We start from the raw sequence: 17,349 nt of genomic DNA, 5'->3' as shown, positions 1-17,349 counted from the left end.
CGCGTGGCACGGCCCCGCCCGGCAGGGCTGCACCCGGCCTGCAGCCGCAGTGCCCCACCTTTGCCTGATCCTCTGTTTGCTTGAGCTTTTACTGAGTGAGACCCTGGCGCATGAGTCTGGCCACACCAAGGCCACGCAGGGCACCTCATTTAGAGTTACAGGGATAAGATAAGAAAAGGGGGAAAAAATACAGTCACCTCCACTGGAAATGACAGGATTGACAAAGAAAGACACAAACATGGAAAAAGAGAGGTTAGAGATATGCGCTCATATTTAAATTAGTTATACATTCAATTCAGCTGAACGTATTTTAAAACTATAGAGAAAAATACATTTATTAAAAAAATTAAATAAGCACACGCTTGCTTGGCAGCCAGATTTTTTTTTTTTTCCTTTCTATTTTTTTTTCTCTTTTTAAAACCGAATACAACTAAAAGGAAGATGAAATTCATGCTGTATGAATACACGAGAACTATTGTTGCACATGTACCATAGCCATGCATTCGTTGTTTGGACGTTCTGTTTACAAACACCTGTGTACTGTCCAAATCCGTCAAGATTTCTCTGAAAGTGTTGTCGACATTACCAGAGCCTCCTCACGGGCTTCAATCAGCACTTTAGTACAGTCAGTAAAGGTGTTGGAAGGCAGTTTCAAAGAGGAGAGAGGATGGGTATTACAACAGTCTTATCTCACAGCCATTGCACTATAGAATCACATCGCCTCTTCATAATTCCCTCTCTTCATCCTCTGTTTCTTCACTGGCAGTGCGTTTGTCCAGCCTACTGCTCCGATGCTCCTCCTGTGTAAGCGTGGCTCTGACGTTCTGAAGTCATCAGGGCTTCCGTCCTTACAGTGAACCACCCGCCATGATGGAGCTTAGGAGCCAGGCTGATGTGTCTGGGCAACTTGCGTGCCACTGAAGAGATGAGCAGTTTATTCCTCCCTAACAGCAGGAACTGCAGTCGTGTTATATCAAACGCAGCGGCCTGCTTCACTGTGCTTCCCGGCCGCTTTTCTCGCTTTTTTTCAGGCTGAGGATTTTGGTGTACAGGGAATATTCATATCAGTGTTGGCTCAACATCTCATGGAAACTTCTCCTCAATCAAATTCAGTTCAAGTATTTTGCCTTATTTAGAGTTGCATCAAACTGTGCTTTGGGCTTGTAGACGAGCAGCTCGACAGCTGCCTCTCTGCGCTGATCATGTGTCCCCGGTATAAACTGGACCGCTGAGTGGTGGAAGTGGTGTTTGTTGCTCCCTGACTGGGGGGGAAGGAGTCGTGTGTCTGGTTAATCGGCGAGTGGCAGCAGCTCAGGGAACGGAGCAGGCAGTTTCAGTCGTGTGTTGGCGTGCACAAAGTCAGGAGGTTGTATTTAGTTATCTGTTTTCGTCTCATGTGTGGACACTTTAGTGTGGCTTGAGCCAAAGATCTTCTTCTTTTCTTTCTTTCTTTGAGAAAACAACCCAACGTTTCACTATTACAAGATTATAGAAATCATCTTGACGCATGTGCTGTCCAGCTTGTAATCTATCTATGGTATGGACTTTACTCCATAATATATCTTTACTTGACCGAGCTGTTACACTAGTTAACAAGTATGTCCTTCATATACAGAATGCGTAGTACAACTAAGTGCTTTAGGATCAGTAAGGTTTGTTTCAGGCGGCAGACGCCCCGAGACGCGTCAGAAGTATTATTGCAAACATTTTGACAACGCCCTGTATCATTTGTTGTCCTTTGGGTGCTCTCTTACTGTGATTAAAGCACAAGTGGAAAGCATGTTACATCTTCTAAGCATGGACCCTCTTCACCCAGCCTACAGTACCTATGGGACAAACAAGGTGATGCTTTTCAAGCTTACCAACACGTGTAGATAACAAGTCTTTACTAACAGTTGATAAACTGTTGATTCTTAGAAGGAAAAAACAAGTGCAAATTAACATAACTTATATAAGTGTGAATGATATGAATGAGGTGAAGCTGCTCAGCTAGAGTGGAGGGGATAAACATCACTGTGTGGGGTTTGTGTGGATGAGGTTTTGCTTGAGTATTACTCCTAAATCACAGCAAAGTGATTCAAGATCTGCTGTGTGTGTGTGTGTGTGTGTGTGTGTGTGTGTGTGTGTGTGTGCGAGAGAGGGAGTGTGAGTGAGTTCAGGTGTGAGGGATTGGGGGACAACTGAACTAATCCCGTGCTGTTGTATTAGTTGATCCCTGAATACGGCTGATTTGCCGTGTCTCTTGTAAGTCTGAGTAAATAATAACAGGCACAAGCTGATGCTGTTTTCTCAGAATTAAAAAAAAAAAAAAAAAAGATAAGAACATTTTGTTCATTAGTCTGTGGAGTTTCTGTGTCTTAATATTTCCATCTGCAGGGAGCGGAGAAGAAGTCTGAGATTTAAAAGGTTGAGTCTGACATTTTGGGAAATGTGCTTTTTCTCACCCAAAATTACAAAAGGTCTGATACTGAACTGATATTAGCTCAACACACAGACTGGAAACCAGAAGACACTCATTTTCTCTTCTGTACAGAACATATTAGCCATTCATTATTAAGCTTTACAGATAAGGGTAGTCAGAGGGTTTTAGCCTCGTTCAAAGGTTCGTACTGTGTTCACCAAGGACTGTCTGATTGAGATATTGTAAGGATAACTTTTCAGACTCTCAGTTGGGAACCTGGTTTATTTAACACATAATCGGGTGTTTGAGTGTGCAGTCAAGTCCGTGCTGTGTGTGCACTTTCATCCTGTGCTCTCCCTTTCACCATCTGTGTGGGTGCATCTCTGCTCTGCTGGATAAACGGACACATGGAGGGGAGCAGAGGAAAGGGGAGACAGGTGAAGTGACGGTATCGTTACCTGAGTCGAGGACGGCTCGGCGCTCCCGTGGCAGCGAGGACCGTGCCGTTTCTCCATCCACGTAACAAATAATTTAAGGCTGCAGTGGCAAGGCGTGACACGCTTATTTTCAGGAATCATTTCTTTTCTAAATGTATTATTGATGATGAGAAAAGCAGTTTGGCTGTTTCCAGTCTCTGTGCAGCAAATATGCCGATGTGGCATATTTCCCCCCCTAAAGATGTCAGACTTTCCCTTTGAACTTTATCGCTGTGCATTTAGTTTGACCATCAGTTGTGTCCCAGCGTGCCGACCCGCTCGACACAGATGCTGTGTCGTAACGAGCTTCACGTGCACAACGTAGAAATAACTGAAACTTTTGAAGCTTGTGTGTATTTGTCTGGTGCCCTCACCCATGTAGGAGAAAATAATGCTTTAAGAGGTCCTAGTTTCATCATATTTGCTGTTCTAACATGTTAACGACTAGTTCACAAATGAAACAGACCCACAGATGAATAGAGCTTATTTTACAGAAGGTCCTAGGTTATACAGAGAATATATTTTTATGTTCTAGCCTTTAATGCAGTAGAGAGAATTAAGAGAACTGTTTTTATTTTTGTCATCATGCTGCATTTTTCCTATCGGTATTGTATTGATTTGAAGACTGACAAAAAGAAGCAATCTTTGTGTTGTGTGTGCATTATGATGCTCAAATGCAACAGTGTGTGGAATTCACCCTGAAGACGACGTATTGAGAGCCTGGTATCTCCTGTACATACTCTGACCTTTGTATATATTTCTGGTTGTGATCACCTTTGCCTTTTTTCATTTTGATTTCATTTTGCAGGCGTTGCTATCTGCACTGTGCTTGAATCTGAGATTTAGACAGGATGTACAGCTTATGATCTTCAATGAAAATGAATTAATGATAAAAATAAGAATGGTTAAAAACCACCAACTTGTGTCTGTTTTTATTTTGGCATCTTTATTCATAATGTTTGGATTTGTTAGAGCGTCCAAGCCTCTTCTATCCAGTAGAAAACAAAAGATGCATTTATGACTTATTTATGAAATATAAATATGAGGCAATTTATACAAAAAATAAAAATCCTGAAAGAGGTGCAAATGATCTGAAGTGGTTTACATTGAACTTTAAAAACTGTCATTACAGCATGTGTAGTCATCAGGAGTGTGCTTTACTGTCATATAGCATAAAGCTTGTGAGGATCAATAGAATCTGTTGTACAGTAAAGCATCATAGCACCATTTACCCAAGGGTCATACTTCATGTTGTATAGACTGAAAACAACTTCATAGAAATGACAGAACTGCATCATATTCAGTAATATCGCCAACATCTTTACAAAAGTAGAGTATTTTTCTTATACAGTACCTTCTGCTGTATTTTGAGGGCAAACATATAAAAACACAATGGGCTGAAAGTGCAGCAAACCTGACCGCGACTTCCTCGCACTGCACTCTGGAAGAAGAAATGCTTATCCTGAAGGTGAGACGGGTTATGTTTGGAAATCACAACCTGCAAGTGACAGTTTAACCCCAACAGTTCAAAGGACACTTTGGCACAAAAAAAAAAAATCATCCAGACGGGTGCAAACATGGAACTGCAGTTCTCATCAGAGCGTCCGTTTCCATGAATCTCCCAGCTGCTACAGTTCCCTGTCATGAGCTTTCACTCACTGGAGTCACTTCAGTTTAAAACTCCTGTCCCAGTTGAGATTTCATGCTGGTTGGAGCTGCTATAATGAGTTGTCGTGCCGTGATTGTCTTGAGCTGCTCCCATAGGTGAGGCGCGGAGGTCCACCTGAGGCGACGGACACAACGAGCTGAGAAATCCAGCTCAGCAAACGCACAGCATTCACATTTGATCAGAATAACAACCCCCAAAAAAGTGGAAAGTGCAGCCTCTGCAGCTCTGCCCCTCACAAACAATAACTAAACACTGTCAGCACTTACACTTGGTTACTTACTCCCATTTCACCAGGTCAGCAGATCTGTCACTTCTGTTCTCACTCGAGGGCGAGCGGAGGCCTTCACCTGCCCTCCGTGTGGATATTTTCATGACGTAAGTGTTAAAACGGCAGGGTGTGTGTGAGTGTGTGTTAGTCACTGCTGTACCTTCCTGACAGGACGGTCCAATCCAGCTGTGCAGGCAGTCGCAGCGGCCGTTGCGACGGTCGCACTGCGCCCTGTTCTCGCACTCGCAGGTCTCTAAGCAGTCAGGCCCGTAACGATTCTCTCTGCAGTCTGACAGCCAACGGTGAAAAGCAAAATCCAAGCAGTTTAATAAAGCTACAAAATGGCGAGGGCGCAGTACATTTACTCAAATATCGAGCGCAAGTATTGTTTACGGGGCAGCTGTGGCTCAGGAGGTAAAGTGGGATGCCTACTGGTTGAAGGGTCAGTGGTTTGATCCCCAGTTTCCCTGGTTTGCATGTAGACATATCCTTGGGCTAGTTTTCCCAGATGCATCCAGGAAGCATGAGTGTGTGAATGTTAGCCAAAGCTCTTAAACATAGAAAACTGGATTTAAATTTTAGTAGAAAAGTACTTCAAACAGAAGTACTGCTGACTTCACATCATCTTTTTTGTATTGGCTACATTAAGGATTCAAAATTCCCTTAAAACCCTACGAGTTTAATAGGCTTGTACACCGACCCAGCGCAACGTTATGACCCGTCGCTGGTTCACTTCTCCCTGGACTATGTTAGATAGATACTGACCACCGCAGACCATGAACACCTCACAGGAGTTGCAGTTTTAAGAGATGCTCTGAGTCACTCATCAAGCCGTCACAATGTGGCTCCTGTCAAACTCACACCAATCCTTATGCCTCCATCTTTCCTGCTTCTAAAACAGCTTTCAGAACAAAATGTTCACTGGCTCCCAACACATCCCAACCACTCAGTGTTATGCCTGATCAGCGTATATTACATGCTGACAGTGGAGGGAAACACATTTTTGCTTCATATGTTTTCATTTGAGGTCAGAATATAAAAATGTCAAATCTTGTTCTCAAATAATATAAAACAAACACTTTTTAACACTAATATCCAAAAATATTCAGTGCAACACAAGGAATGCCCACTATATCTCCAAATATTTTGCAATTTTGGTGCATATGGTAATTTAATTAAATTATGAATAATGTCTCTGATTTTGTCTTTTCATATTGTAATATCGGTTTTCCTCTGTTTCTAAATGTAGCTGGGCACTATATATGACAGGAGCCATTTTTAGGCATCAAAGTATTTACTAAAAGTCTATTTTACCAACTCTTTACGTGCATTTATACAATAATACCTTTACTGGTAAGAAAGCTGTGTGTGTATGTGACGCCTGCAAGCTAGTTCAGGCTAGCCGCTGCAGTGAGTCACACTCGCTCTCTTCAAGTCTTAAACCAAATCAGTTTGGGTTAGGGTCTAAGCTGGAGAATTGGCCAATGCAAGAGTTTCACTCCTTCCACCGGCCCAGCATACACGTGTAGCTTTGGGGTGTTTTTACTACATTCTCCAATTTCTATATCATAGTTGCTTTTGTAGCCTTTCATCTTAACCGTCACCTGAACAAATTCTTCCACTTATTTCTCTGAAATACTCGTCTCTTCCATCCATATTAAAGGAACAAGCTGATTGTGTATGTGACTGCCATCATCACATGTATGCTGAAGTAAATACAGTGCATTCATCATAGCAGCATCTCTGTTGCATAACTCATCATTGCTAATGAGTAATGAAGGCACATCAGCTGAAAGTGATGTCACTGATGAAATGCAGTACGCGTTTGATGGCTGTGTATTCTCAAAAATGCGTGAGAGATTACCAATGTCACATCTGGGTCCAGTCTTCCCCGAGGAGCAGAGGCACCTTCCTGACACAGGATCACATTGAGCGTCGTCTTCACAGTCACAGATGTGGACGCAGCCCTGACCGTAGCGACCCCGTTCGCACGCTGAGTGAATGATTGAAAACATGAGAATAAAATAGGCAAAAACACGCCAGTTATTCTTTGATTTCAACTGGGAGAACAGATCAGACCGACCTCTGTGACAGCGCGCTCCGTGAAATCCTGGAAAACAGATACACTGACCCGACACCGGGTGACAGGAGGCGCCGTTCATACAGTCACACTGCATCCGACACAGCGGGCCGTGGAAACCAGGGGGGCAGGCTAACGAGTTTGGGAGGGAGGGGGATTCATGGGAGGAGAATAAAAGTCGACCTTTAAAGTTTAAATCCTGTGCATTAATTAATAAATGACTGTAAACTTAAGGGCTCAAATCTGACACCTTTAAAGTGGAGCTTTAAGGTTAGAGTACAAATGCTGGGCTGATTTGATCGAAATGTAAACCTTCGAAGCCTTTTGATGTTCAGTGTGTTCAGATAAATACAAGTTAAATTTCAGGATTTTATAAAGACTTCTTCTACTGTGACATCTGTGCATCGGCATGAATGATCCCATCAGGACCTTAAATACTACTGAGGTGCTTCATGTGTACATTCTTCTTCACTACATGTACTGCAATCTCTCACACAGCCTTGACTTCATTCAAAACTTCAGCAACCGTGAACAGAAGATATTTAAAAAAAAAAATACAACATATACAAAAAGCATTAACAGAGCAGGATGTTGTGCAACTACATGACTTACTGATATGTTTTTGGACAACAACGGAGGTCATTCTTTGTGTTTGTGTGCGTGTTCAGTTCTCACCATGTTCACATAGATGCCCATAGTAGCCTGGACCGCACTGACACGTCCCCGTCACTCTGTCGCAAGTGCCATTATTTTGACAGCTACATTTCAGCTGGCAGTTGGCACCAAATCTTCCCGCGGGACATTCTGGGACAGGAAGAATAAAACAGAGGACATGACTCGCTGTGACACCTGATTATGTTTAGATTCAACATGTTACAACAGATCAAATATGTGGTAATGGACAGATGCAATAATACAATATTTTGATGTTTTTTTAAAAGAGTAGGTGATCACCTTTGTTGCAGTGTGCACCAGTCCAGCCCAGACCACAGGTACAATTGCCGGTCACAGAGTCGCACACGCCTCCATTACTGCAGTTACAGCGTTGAGCACATTCTGCCCCAAACCAGCCTGCAGGGCAGCCTGAGGCAAACACACACTCCAATTAAACTTAAGAAAATATCCAGGCAAGTGTCATAACATGCTGTAGCTCTGAAAGCACAGTCTTCTATTCTTGCTCATTATAAAGGATTACAGGTAAACAGTAATCTGGAGCCTCCTGTTGTATTTTCATAATGTTTTCAATGGTGTGGACTGTGGGAGGGCCAGGTTAGCACCCAGTCTCTTACTGTGGATTCATGCTCCTGTAATAAGTGAAGAATGGAGTTCGTCAGTGTGTTGCTGAAATAAGCAGAGCCTTGAAAGAGACATCATCCCATGCTATGTGTACTAAAGCCCCCCCACGTAACCCCACACATTCAATGAGGTCTAGCAGAGTGAACGCCAGTGCTGTTCCTGTGCACTGTTTAAAAGCGGTGCCACCACAGCAGGTAATCTCAGAAGATTACGCCATTCAGTATTAGTTTTCAGCCTTGTCTTTTATTTACAGACTTCAAGTTTTCTATTCATTAAATGATGTACTGTAGATGATGAAATATACAAATAGTCTTTCAGAGTGACTCAGCCTTTCTAGGGTGCCTTTTCTATATAGACAACTTATCCACCGTCTTGTTGTACCTCTATTGTCCTAGTACTATTTACAGCTGGATATATGATATAATACTTACACAGCCCTTATTACATGAATGGAAACATAAAAGAAGAGTTTGAAATCAACAGAGGGCCTGTTTCCAGAGATCTAGCTCACAGGCCATACAACACAAATGTATCAGCAATAATGAAAGCTCACCATTTCCACAGTCCTCTCCTCTGCGTCCGGGGGCGCACACACATCGACCGGTGACCGGGTCATTCTGGGCTCCCTCTCCACACAATGCCACCCGGACACAGTTGACACCGTAGCGCCCAGCTGGACACGCTGTGACCACAAGGATGCATCACACCCTTTTCACTCCACACCGTAACACTTATTTATTTAATTAACGTCATCATCAAAGTTTGACTCGGACTCACTGATGTTGCAGCGCGGTCCTATAAATCCTGCTGGACATTCACAGGCTCCAGTGAAAGTAATGCATTTCCCTCCATTCTCGCACTGACACTCTCTCTCACAGTTTGGACCATACCGACCCTCTCCGCAGACTAAAAATGAATAATAAAAGGGGTAAAAATGTTTTATTATGCTCCCTTGGTTTAGTGTTTATGTATGAATATGCTGTTTATGCATACTTTGAGCACATTTGGGGCCGTGGTAACCTGGAGCGCAGTAACATGATCCAGACACCGGGTGGCAGAGCTGATTTGTCTCAGAGCACTGACAGACCTGGTTACAGTTCTGCCCAAATGTTCCAGGCAGACAAGCTGATAAAAAGGAAAGGTTCATTATAATAATTAATAAACAGTATGCTTAAAGACATTTTTACTTTCTGAGGCACCAGAAATGTCTCTTTAATTTTGCAGTGTTTATAATTCTTAGGAAGGACTGTGGCATTGAATGTAATTTGTCAGAAAAAGTTAGTCCTGGGGAGCTCACTCTGTTCGCAGCCGTTGCCAGTGAATCCGGGAGGACAGCCGCACTCTCCAGAGATGTGGTGGCAGGACGTGCCCTGTGCACAGCTGCAGCGCTGCATGCAGCCCTTTCCAAATGTACCCGGCAAACATGCTGAAGGATGTGGAAGGAAAAGAGAATGCGACATTTAGTTCTGCATGTCCCAGTTTTAACTCTTCATGGGAATTAAAACAGTTAAAAAAAAGAGAAAAGGAGTTGCATAGGAGTGTTCACTCTTATAGGCCACACGTGCAATTAGGAGTAACATACAGTAGGTGGACATGGCCACGATAAATGGACTGGAATAAAACCTGTGTGCCTTATATTTAATAAGAAATGAATTAAAGGGATAAACATGCACAACTACAGCTCAGAAAAAAATGAAAACTTGCATAAAAAATGCGAAAATAGGTCAAGGAGCTCAATCGAAATCGTTTCGTTTTCCCTTATTCTGCCCTTGAATGCAAAAAAATTCAAATATAGAGTTAATCATTGAAACAGTGCAAGTTTCGCCCACTAGAGTTTGCAAGAGCACGAGATTTTCCTTGACTGTGGGCTCTTACCTTTATCACAGAGCTTCGCTCTCCACCCTGGTGGACACTGGCACTCTCCGGTGACATGGTGGCATGAAGCTCCATGGAGACACTGGCATCGCTCCCGGCAGCCGACGCCAAACAGTCCAGCATCACACGCTGAGCAGAAAAATGTGCAAATGAGAGGCTATAATTAACAAAACCCCTCAGAACTGCAATCAGAGTGGTAGAGTTTCCACAATGCAGCACTTCCCCATGACGTCAAAATTTCTGTAGGTGAGTTCGTTTTTCACTCGTGGTCTCACCTTTCTCACAACGCTCTCCAATCCAGCCAGCGCTGCAGCTGCACCGTCCAGTCCGTCTGTCACACTGGCCGCCGTTCTCACATTCACACCGCTGCTGGCAGTCCGCCCCAAATCGGCCGGTCACGCATTCTGTGTAAACACAGAGCAGCGTGCACAGCAAGAAACACAAGTGAGACAGACGAAGAGAAAGAACAGAGACATCTTGATTTCAACAGCGCACAAAAGGGGAAGTTGCTCTGTCACATTTCTGCTGAGGAGTTCAAAAATGGCTTCGTTTTTTCCCCCAACAGTTTATAATTGGACTGAGTATGAAGTTGGCAATCACAGGTAGTGGCCACAGAGTTTGGAGGGGGAAGACATTCCAGCGACAGGATTAGAGGTTTCCTGAGCACAAAGAGGGGGCTGGGCCTGGCACAGCCTGATGGGGAAAGGTTGTAACAGGCACAGAGGGAGGATAGTGTGTGATGTGGAGCTCAGAGGGAGAAGGAGCTGGAATGTCATCGCCAGGTCGACAGAGACTTTTGCAAAGGAGCACGGTCTGTGGTGCAGAAATGCGCTCGCTGCCAGCAAATAACCAGACTGCAGGCAAAAACAAATGAGCTAAGGCAGCAAATTGAACTCAGTCTCATGCATTTCCTGAGCAAAGTAAAACAACCACAGGCCACTGTTTTAAATGTTTACTTCAAGGTTCAGGTGATTTTATTCTTCTGCGTTTCTGTTGTGACTAACCAACATCACTGCAGCTTCACAAAAATCAGACGTCTCTGTGGCTTCAGGGGGTGGTTTGGAACTAGATGAGGCTGAATTACCACATAAGAATCTATACAGCTATGTCAAATGATCACATTACCGCTATAGAGAAGTACAGTCTCATAAGGATGCTAGTTCACGGGCTGATCTTCTGCTTTAGCTGGAATTAAAAACAGAGGTGTGAATATATATACATCCAGATCTGTATGAGATCCTGATGTTGGTAAATCAGTCAATCTTTTCGGGGGTTGGTGTGTTTTGTATATCTCTGAATGTATCCAAAAAGAAAATTGCTCCAATCTGGAAATATGGTAACAATGAGAAACACAAGCAAGAAGATGGCCACGCAGACTAAAACAAAGGACAGTCACACCTGTGAGCGGTTTTCCTGCACGGTGACGGATTATTTATAACATTTCAAACATGCTCATTTTTCAATTTTAGCTTCAAATGAAATTGTTCAGATAAACAGGCTTAACCTCACTGGGTTTACAACTAGTTCATGATTTATTACATCTAGATTGGACTTGTAATTCATCATTATCGGGCTCCAAAAAGCTCCCCAAAAAGGCTTCAGGCTGATCTAAAGTGCTGGAGCGAGAGCGCTGACAGCGACTAGAAAGACAGCATATTTCTCCCATATTGGCTTCTCTTCATTAGCTCCCTGTTAAATCCAGAATCTAATTTTAAGAATAATCAGACCTTACAGTACTGTAATACTTCAGCAGAACGATTCCCTCTCAGACTGCTGGTTTACTTGTGGTTTCTAGGATATTTAAAAGTAGAATGGGAAGCAGAGCCTTCAGCTTCCAGCTCTGAGTTTGGCCTAAAACTTTCTTTTTGATAAAGCATGTGGTTAGAGCTGGATCAGGTGACCCTGAATCCCCTAACGCTTCAATAGGCCTAGGCTGCTGGACATCGTGCGGTAAGTATTTCCTCTTCACAAACCTTTTTCACTCTCTGTGTTTATACATCACCCTGCATTTAATAGTTATTATTAATCTCTGGCTCTTCCACAGTCTTTATCCTGTCTCTCGCCACTCATCCCTGGCCGGTTGCAGCAGGTGGCTGCCCCTCCCAGAGCCTGCTTCTGTTGCAGATTTATTCCTATTTAATTGAAGTTTTTCCTTCCCACTGTTGCCAGGTGCTCACTGATAGGGTATCATCTGATTGTCTGGGTTTTTTATGTATTCTCTGTATTATTGTTGGGTCTTTACCTTAATAATATAAAGCACCTTGAGGCGACTGTTGCTGTAATTTTGGTGCTATATAAATAAAATGAACTGAACTGATTTATGTCAGCATTTTTTAGATTTCAGCATAGTGTTCTTCTTTTTCTATTAGCGACAGCCAAAAGTACAAAAATAAGACTCAAGTTACAATAAATCAGTTTTTTTTCCTGATCCATGTGAGAGTGCTTTAGTGGTAACACATGGAGACTCTTACTCACACCATCCTTCAGTCTTACCCAGTTCACAGGCTGTGCCTGTCCAGCCGCTGGCGCATGCACATTTTCCACTGGTCTTATTACAAGTGGCTCCATTCTGGCACAAGCATCGCTGCTGACAGTCTGCTCCATAAAACCCAGCAGGGCACTCTGAGAAAAACAACCCAAAAACAAACATCTTGTGACCTGTTCTTTACCTGTTGTACAGGTGATCACTTCTCTCTGATGTATAAACTCACCTTTTGTGCAGTTGGGTCCGGTCCAGCCCGGCGTGCATGCACACTGCCCACTGGCCGGGTGGCAGATGCCATCGTTACGGCAGCTACAGTTTCGGTTACATCCTTCCCCATAGAAACCAGCTGGGCACGCTGCCACGTGAGAGACAAACAATATCATTACCTCCTGTTGAACCCTGCTGATCAAAAGTGGAAATTCCAGTATCTGGTAAATAATACCGGCTTCTGCATGGGTAACATCAGGTTGGTACTTTCTCATGTGTGACCGGGATGGGCTTTCCCAAATAACTCTGAAACCAAGCGTGCTTTTGTTCTACTGTGATTCAGCGTCTGAAAGGTGTCCTCACTTCATATGAAGCGCCAACAGATACAACGATACAAACAAGCTGAGTCTTTGATTTCACCTTTTTCTTTCCTACAACACTGGACCGCATCTGTTAAGTTAAACGAGTCTCTGTGGTGCACCTGTTACTCACTCAGGTTGCAGAACGGGCCGATCCAACCAGCGGGGCAGGAACAAACGCCGCTGACATGATCACACGTCGCACCGTTTTGACACAAACACTTCTCCTGGCAGTCCAAACCGTAGAAACCCCCAGGACATGCTAGAACGCACACACAGATGTAAAGACTCTCTGTTACTGCCATACATACATGCTAAGTAAGAGAATTTGGCTTCATGATCAAGCAGCTCCTCTTACGCTTTTCACAGAAGGTCCCCGTCCATCCCCTCTGGCAGGTACAAGCTCCGCTCACATGGTCGCACAATGCGTTGTTCTCACACTGACACCGATGGCGGCACCCGAGACCAAACAGACCTGCTGGGCACTCTGAAGGAATATCACATACAGCACAGTTACAAAATATGATGTAACAGACCACACTGACATATTACACAAATTATACAAGGAGCATTTAACAATGTTACTTTGTGCTACCTCCAGAAAGCACCAAAGCATGATCGCTGCACATGTGAGAATAAGTTAACTTGGAGAAATGTGGGCACCAATCTGAGGATGTACTGTAAGCATTATTTAAATAGTGAGTATAGTGAGAAAGTTAAAGTATAGTCACTTTAAAAAAAAACCTATAATAACATACTCTGATGGCAGTGCGTTCCAGTGAAACCAGCTTCGCAGTTGCACTGGCCTGTCACAGCGTCACAGCTTCCGTCTCCGTTTCTGCAGTCGCAGATTTGTGAACAGTCGGCCCCCCAGTGTCCCGCATCACAAGCTGCAACACAATCATATAAATGAGCTCAGTTTTTTGTATTTGGTTTTTCCACATATACGTCTCCTTCTGTTTAGCTCAGCAGCGATTGCTTCCGTGCTTCAGTATGATACCTTTCCTGCATTTGTGCCCAGTCCAACCAGGAGCACAGGTGCACCGCCCACTCGCAGGGTCACAGCGAGCGTTGTTCTCGCAGATGCACTTCATCTGGCATTTTTGACCAAAACGTCCACTCGGGCACACTGCATGAAAGAAAGAAAAAAAGACTGATCTACCACAGCCATCTGCTCCAAACTACATGAGAAAAGCACCAAGTTCCCATGACATTTCTTCACTGCCATTCAGCCGTGAGTGAACACTGAAGAGCCAGCGGTTAGTGGAAGTGGAGTTATATTTCTTCTTCCAGTGAAAACATGGCTTCAAGCATATGAATTTGTAGAAAATTACCCTTCTGACTTCTACCATGTTCCTTCACTTCACATCCAAACTGCATCATTTTAATATTCCACAGTGCTGTCGTCCTTCTCATCTGGCTCACTGTTTAGTGCCTGTTGCTATGGAAACTTTCCCTAAAATGCTGCTACTCACAATTTTGGCAGAGTCTTCCCATGAATCCTGCAGGACAGTTACACGATCCGTTGTGTTTATCACATATGCCGCCATTCTCACACCCCGGGCAGATCTCTCCACAGCCTAGACCCCAGAAACCCTCCGGACACACTGCAAAGATCATCATGAACATTTTCATGATTTTTATCATGTAAAATTTAAGTCAATTGTTTAGGTTTTTTTTATTTATATAAAAAAATGTAAGCACTCACAGTTTTCACAGTGGCGTCCTGATGTGCCTGCTGGACACTGACACTGTCCCGTCACTTTGTCACATGGTGCGCCGGTGCAGTTACAAGAGTGAACACAGCCGGGCCCAAATCTTCCCTCTGGACAGGCTGACAGTGGACACGCAGGAAGGATTCGTGTCAATGCAGGACCATGAAAACAAACACAAATAAGCCTAAAGCATGCAAAAATCAAGCCGTCCACCTTGATCGCAGTTCTCCCCATGAACACCTGGAGGGCATTTTCGTTGGCACTCTCCAGTCACGTGGTGACACGACACTCCTGAGGGACAGGCACACTTCCTCTCACAGCCGGCTCCATAAGTGCCTGGCTTGCATTCTAAAGACAATGTGAAAAGTTGGTGAGGAATCTGGGAATTATCAATACATTACAGGGTTGCCTGTTCAGTCAGAGTGTTAAACATCTTTTATAGTGACAACAGTTGGATGCAGAGTGAGGCCTGATCAGCAAATCACTTTATATATGGACAATGTGGCTTAATGTAAAATGAATTTGAACTATTTGTGTTATATTATCAGATATTTCAGAACTTTGCAAGTGTGGACAATTTTAGCCTGAGAGGACATTTGCATTACAGTGTCACTGAAACAAATACTGGATTGCAGTAACAAAGACTTACAACTATATACATTTTTTCTATTTCCTTTGTGTCAGCTCGATACAAATAACACCAAATGTGAAAATCAGTCGAAACTTTATATCATCCACAAATTTTTTATGTATCATCTTCAAACTTCACAACAATATACTAGGCCACGGGGGACACGAGTACCTAGGTTGGTATTTGATCTCGACCTTCATTGTTAGCGCCCAAGGTCAAAGTGGACCTTGAATTTTTTTTTTAGGAAAACCACACCGAGTAATGTGTCATATTAAAGAGCATGGAGCAAGCTGTAAAACACACTTTTTATTTTTTCAGTACGACATCCTGTGACACAATGTATGGTGTCACAGTGACACCATACATTTTTTCAAAAATCACACACTGCATGAATATATCTGAAAATCTCAAGTTTTTACAGCTTTTAAAAGCAAAAGATTTCTGACAATTCTGCTCCAATTGTATGGGTAAAGATGATACAATACACTATTTTAGTATGTATTGCTTTAAGGTCAAAGGTCATAGGTCAAAACTTAAGGTCACAGAAATTAGGAAAAAGCTCTAGGTTCCCCTGAATTATCTTCAAACTTTCAAGCAAAATATAAGTCATTGGGGGACATAAGCACTCTCCTTGTTTACTAAAAAACAGCATTATAAGACTTCAAAAAGATTAACATATTGCACTAAATCCCCATATTAACAGAATAAAACATCAAAGTTTCGGTATAGCTCTTGCCCTTCCAGTGGAAGTTGCAGTTTCTGAGTTTTGTATTTGTATAATTGTAATAAACAACAAGAATACAGATAAAGACACAAACACAACTTGTGCTTTGTGACTGTGCTCACCTTCCTTGCAGGTGTTACCATGGTAACCAGCTTTACAGACACAGGTGCCGTAGCGGCGGTGACACTCGACAGTGTTCTGCTGGTCACACTGACACTCTTCAGAACAGCCGGGTCCAAAAGTCCACTTGGGACACGCTGAAGGCGAAGATGAAGGAATCATGGATACTTAAGTCACAGTGAAAGTAGCAGCAGGCCTGACCTTTTGTAATTTGTAGCTCGGCATGAGAAGCTGTTGACGCGTAAGCGGTGGGACTCACTGAGATGACAGAAGCGTCCGTAGAGTCCGGCGTCACACAGGCACGCTCCGTAGGTGCGGTGGCACCGTCCATTATTGGCACAATTACACTTCTTGTTGCACTGCTTCCCATAGAAGCCTTTAGGACAACCTGAACCAAAAAAAATACTTCTCTGTAAATGCAAGATATCTAGTGTGCCTTTAAAATAATTAGATTTTATCTTAGCAGGAAAACCTGCATTAAGTGAAGACACAAAGAGAAGCGTCTCACCGTCCTGGCACAAGTCTCCACTCACACCAGGAGGACAGCGGCAGTTTCCGTTGACGGGGTCACAGCTGGCACCATTTTTACACTTGCAGGAGAAGGAGCAGTTTTTGCCAAAATGTCCCTCAGCGCACGCTGTGGGGATGAAAGATAAAAAAGGATCCATTACAGCTTAAACAGTCAAGGTTGACAGGTTTCCATGGGTGTTTTTGTTGCCTTCCTTTCGGCCTGTGTGTGGCACGTCTCATCTGGAGACATTGCAGGATTGGTGTGGCTCGTTTCCCATCAGTGACACTGGCAACACCTGGGCCCAGCATGCCAGTGCTCTATAAAAGCCCTCAAAGCTCAGTTACTGTAAGATACCCTTCTTAGCTTGGTTGGTTCTTTGGTGTGCGGTTGGATTTTTTTGCATACACCATTTCCTCACCCATGCACTCATTTACACCATTGATCATGTTAACTACACACAACAGTTTTAAGCAGCATTTGTGTGCATCTCGCTTTTTGTCATGGCTGTGCAGCCTGGCCCGTGACAGTGTGT

General features: G+C 43.5%; 1 protein-coding gene across 1 annotated transcript in view; it reads right to left on the bottom strand.

Moving 5' to 3' along the window:
- Positions 1 to 4,104: 4,104 nt before the first annotated feature.
- Positions 4,105 to 17,349, bottom strand: part of megf6b (multiple EGF-like-domains 6b) — a 65,675-nt gene continuing 52,430 nt past the window's right edge. Inside the window, exons 15-38 of the mRNA XM_085353307.1 lie at positions 16,815 to 16,943; positions 16,566 to 16,694; positions 16,309 to 16,443; positions 15,045 to 15,179; positions 14,825 to 14,950; positions 14,592 to 14,723; positions 14,117 to 14,245; positions 13,875 to 14,006; positions 13,475 to 13,603; positions 13,250 to 13,378; positions 12,777 to 12,905; positions 12,559 to 12,687; positions 10,341 to 10,469; positions 10,066 to 10,194; positions 9,488 to 9,616; positions 9,184 to 9,315; positions 8,968 to 9,096; positions 8,744 to 8,872; positions 7,849 to 7,977; positions 7,570 to 7,698; positions 6,898 to 7,026; positions 6,679 to 6,807; positions 4,975 to 5,103; positions 4,105 to 4,660 (exon numbers count right to left, since the gene is read on the bottom strand). Coding sequence (XP_085209433.1) covers positions 4,596 to 4,660; positions 4,975 to 5,103; positions 6,679 to 6,807; positions 6,898 to 7,026; positions 7,570 to 7,698; positions 7,849 to 7,977; positions 8,744 to 8,872; positions 8,968 to 9,096; positions 9,184 to 9,315; positions 9,488 to 9,616; positions 10,066 to 10,194; positions 10,341 to 10,469; positions 12,559 to 12,687; positions 12,777 to 12,905; positions 13,250 to 13,378; positions 13,475 to 13,603; positions 13,875 to 14,006; positions 14,117 to 14,245; positions 14,592 to 14,723; positions 14,825 to 14,950; positions 15,045 to 15,179; positions 16,309 to 16,443; positions 16,566 to 16,694; positions 16,815 to 16,943 — 3,050 coding nt within the window. The 3' untranslated portion in view covers positions 4,105 to 4,595. The remainder of the gene's footprint in view (positions 4,661 to 4,974; positions 5,104 to 6,678; positions 6,808 to 6,897; positions 7,027 to 7,569; positions 7,699 to 7,848; positions 7,978 to 8,743; positions 8,873 to 8,967; positions 9,097 to 9,183; positions 9,316 to 9,487; positions 9,617 to 10,065; positions 10,195 to 10,340; positions 10,470 to 12,558; positions 12,688 to 12,776; positions 12,906 to 13,249; positions 13,379 to 13,474; positions 13,604 to 13,874; positions 14,007 to 14,116; positions 14,246 to 14,591; positions 14,724 to 14,824; positions 14,951 to 15,044; positions 15,180 to 16,308; positions 16,444 to 16,565; positions 16,695 to 16,814; positions 16,944 to 17,349) is intronic.

The sequence above is a fragment of the Diplotaxodon limnothrissa genome, linkage group LG5 (assembly GCF_057381915.1).
Source record: "Diplotaxodon limnothrissa isolate DT_005_m linkage group LG5, D_limnothrissa_male_GT1.1, whole genome shotgun sequence".
Taxonomy (NCBI): Eukaryota; Metazoa; Chordata; class Actinopteri; order Cichliformes; family Cichlidae; genus Diplotaxodon; species Diplotaxodon limnothrissa.
Note: the sequence above shows the minus strand (reverse complement) of the source record. Positions and strands in the feature narration are given on the sequence as shown.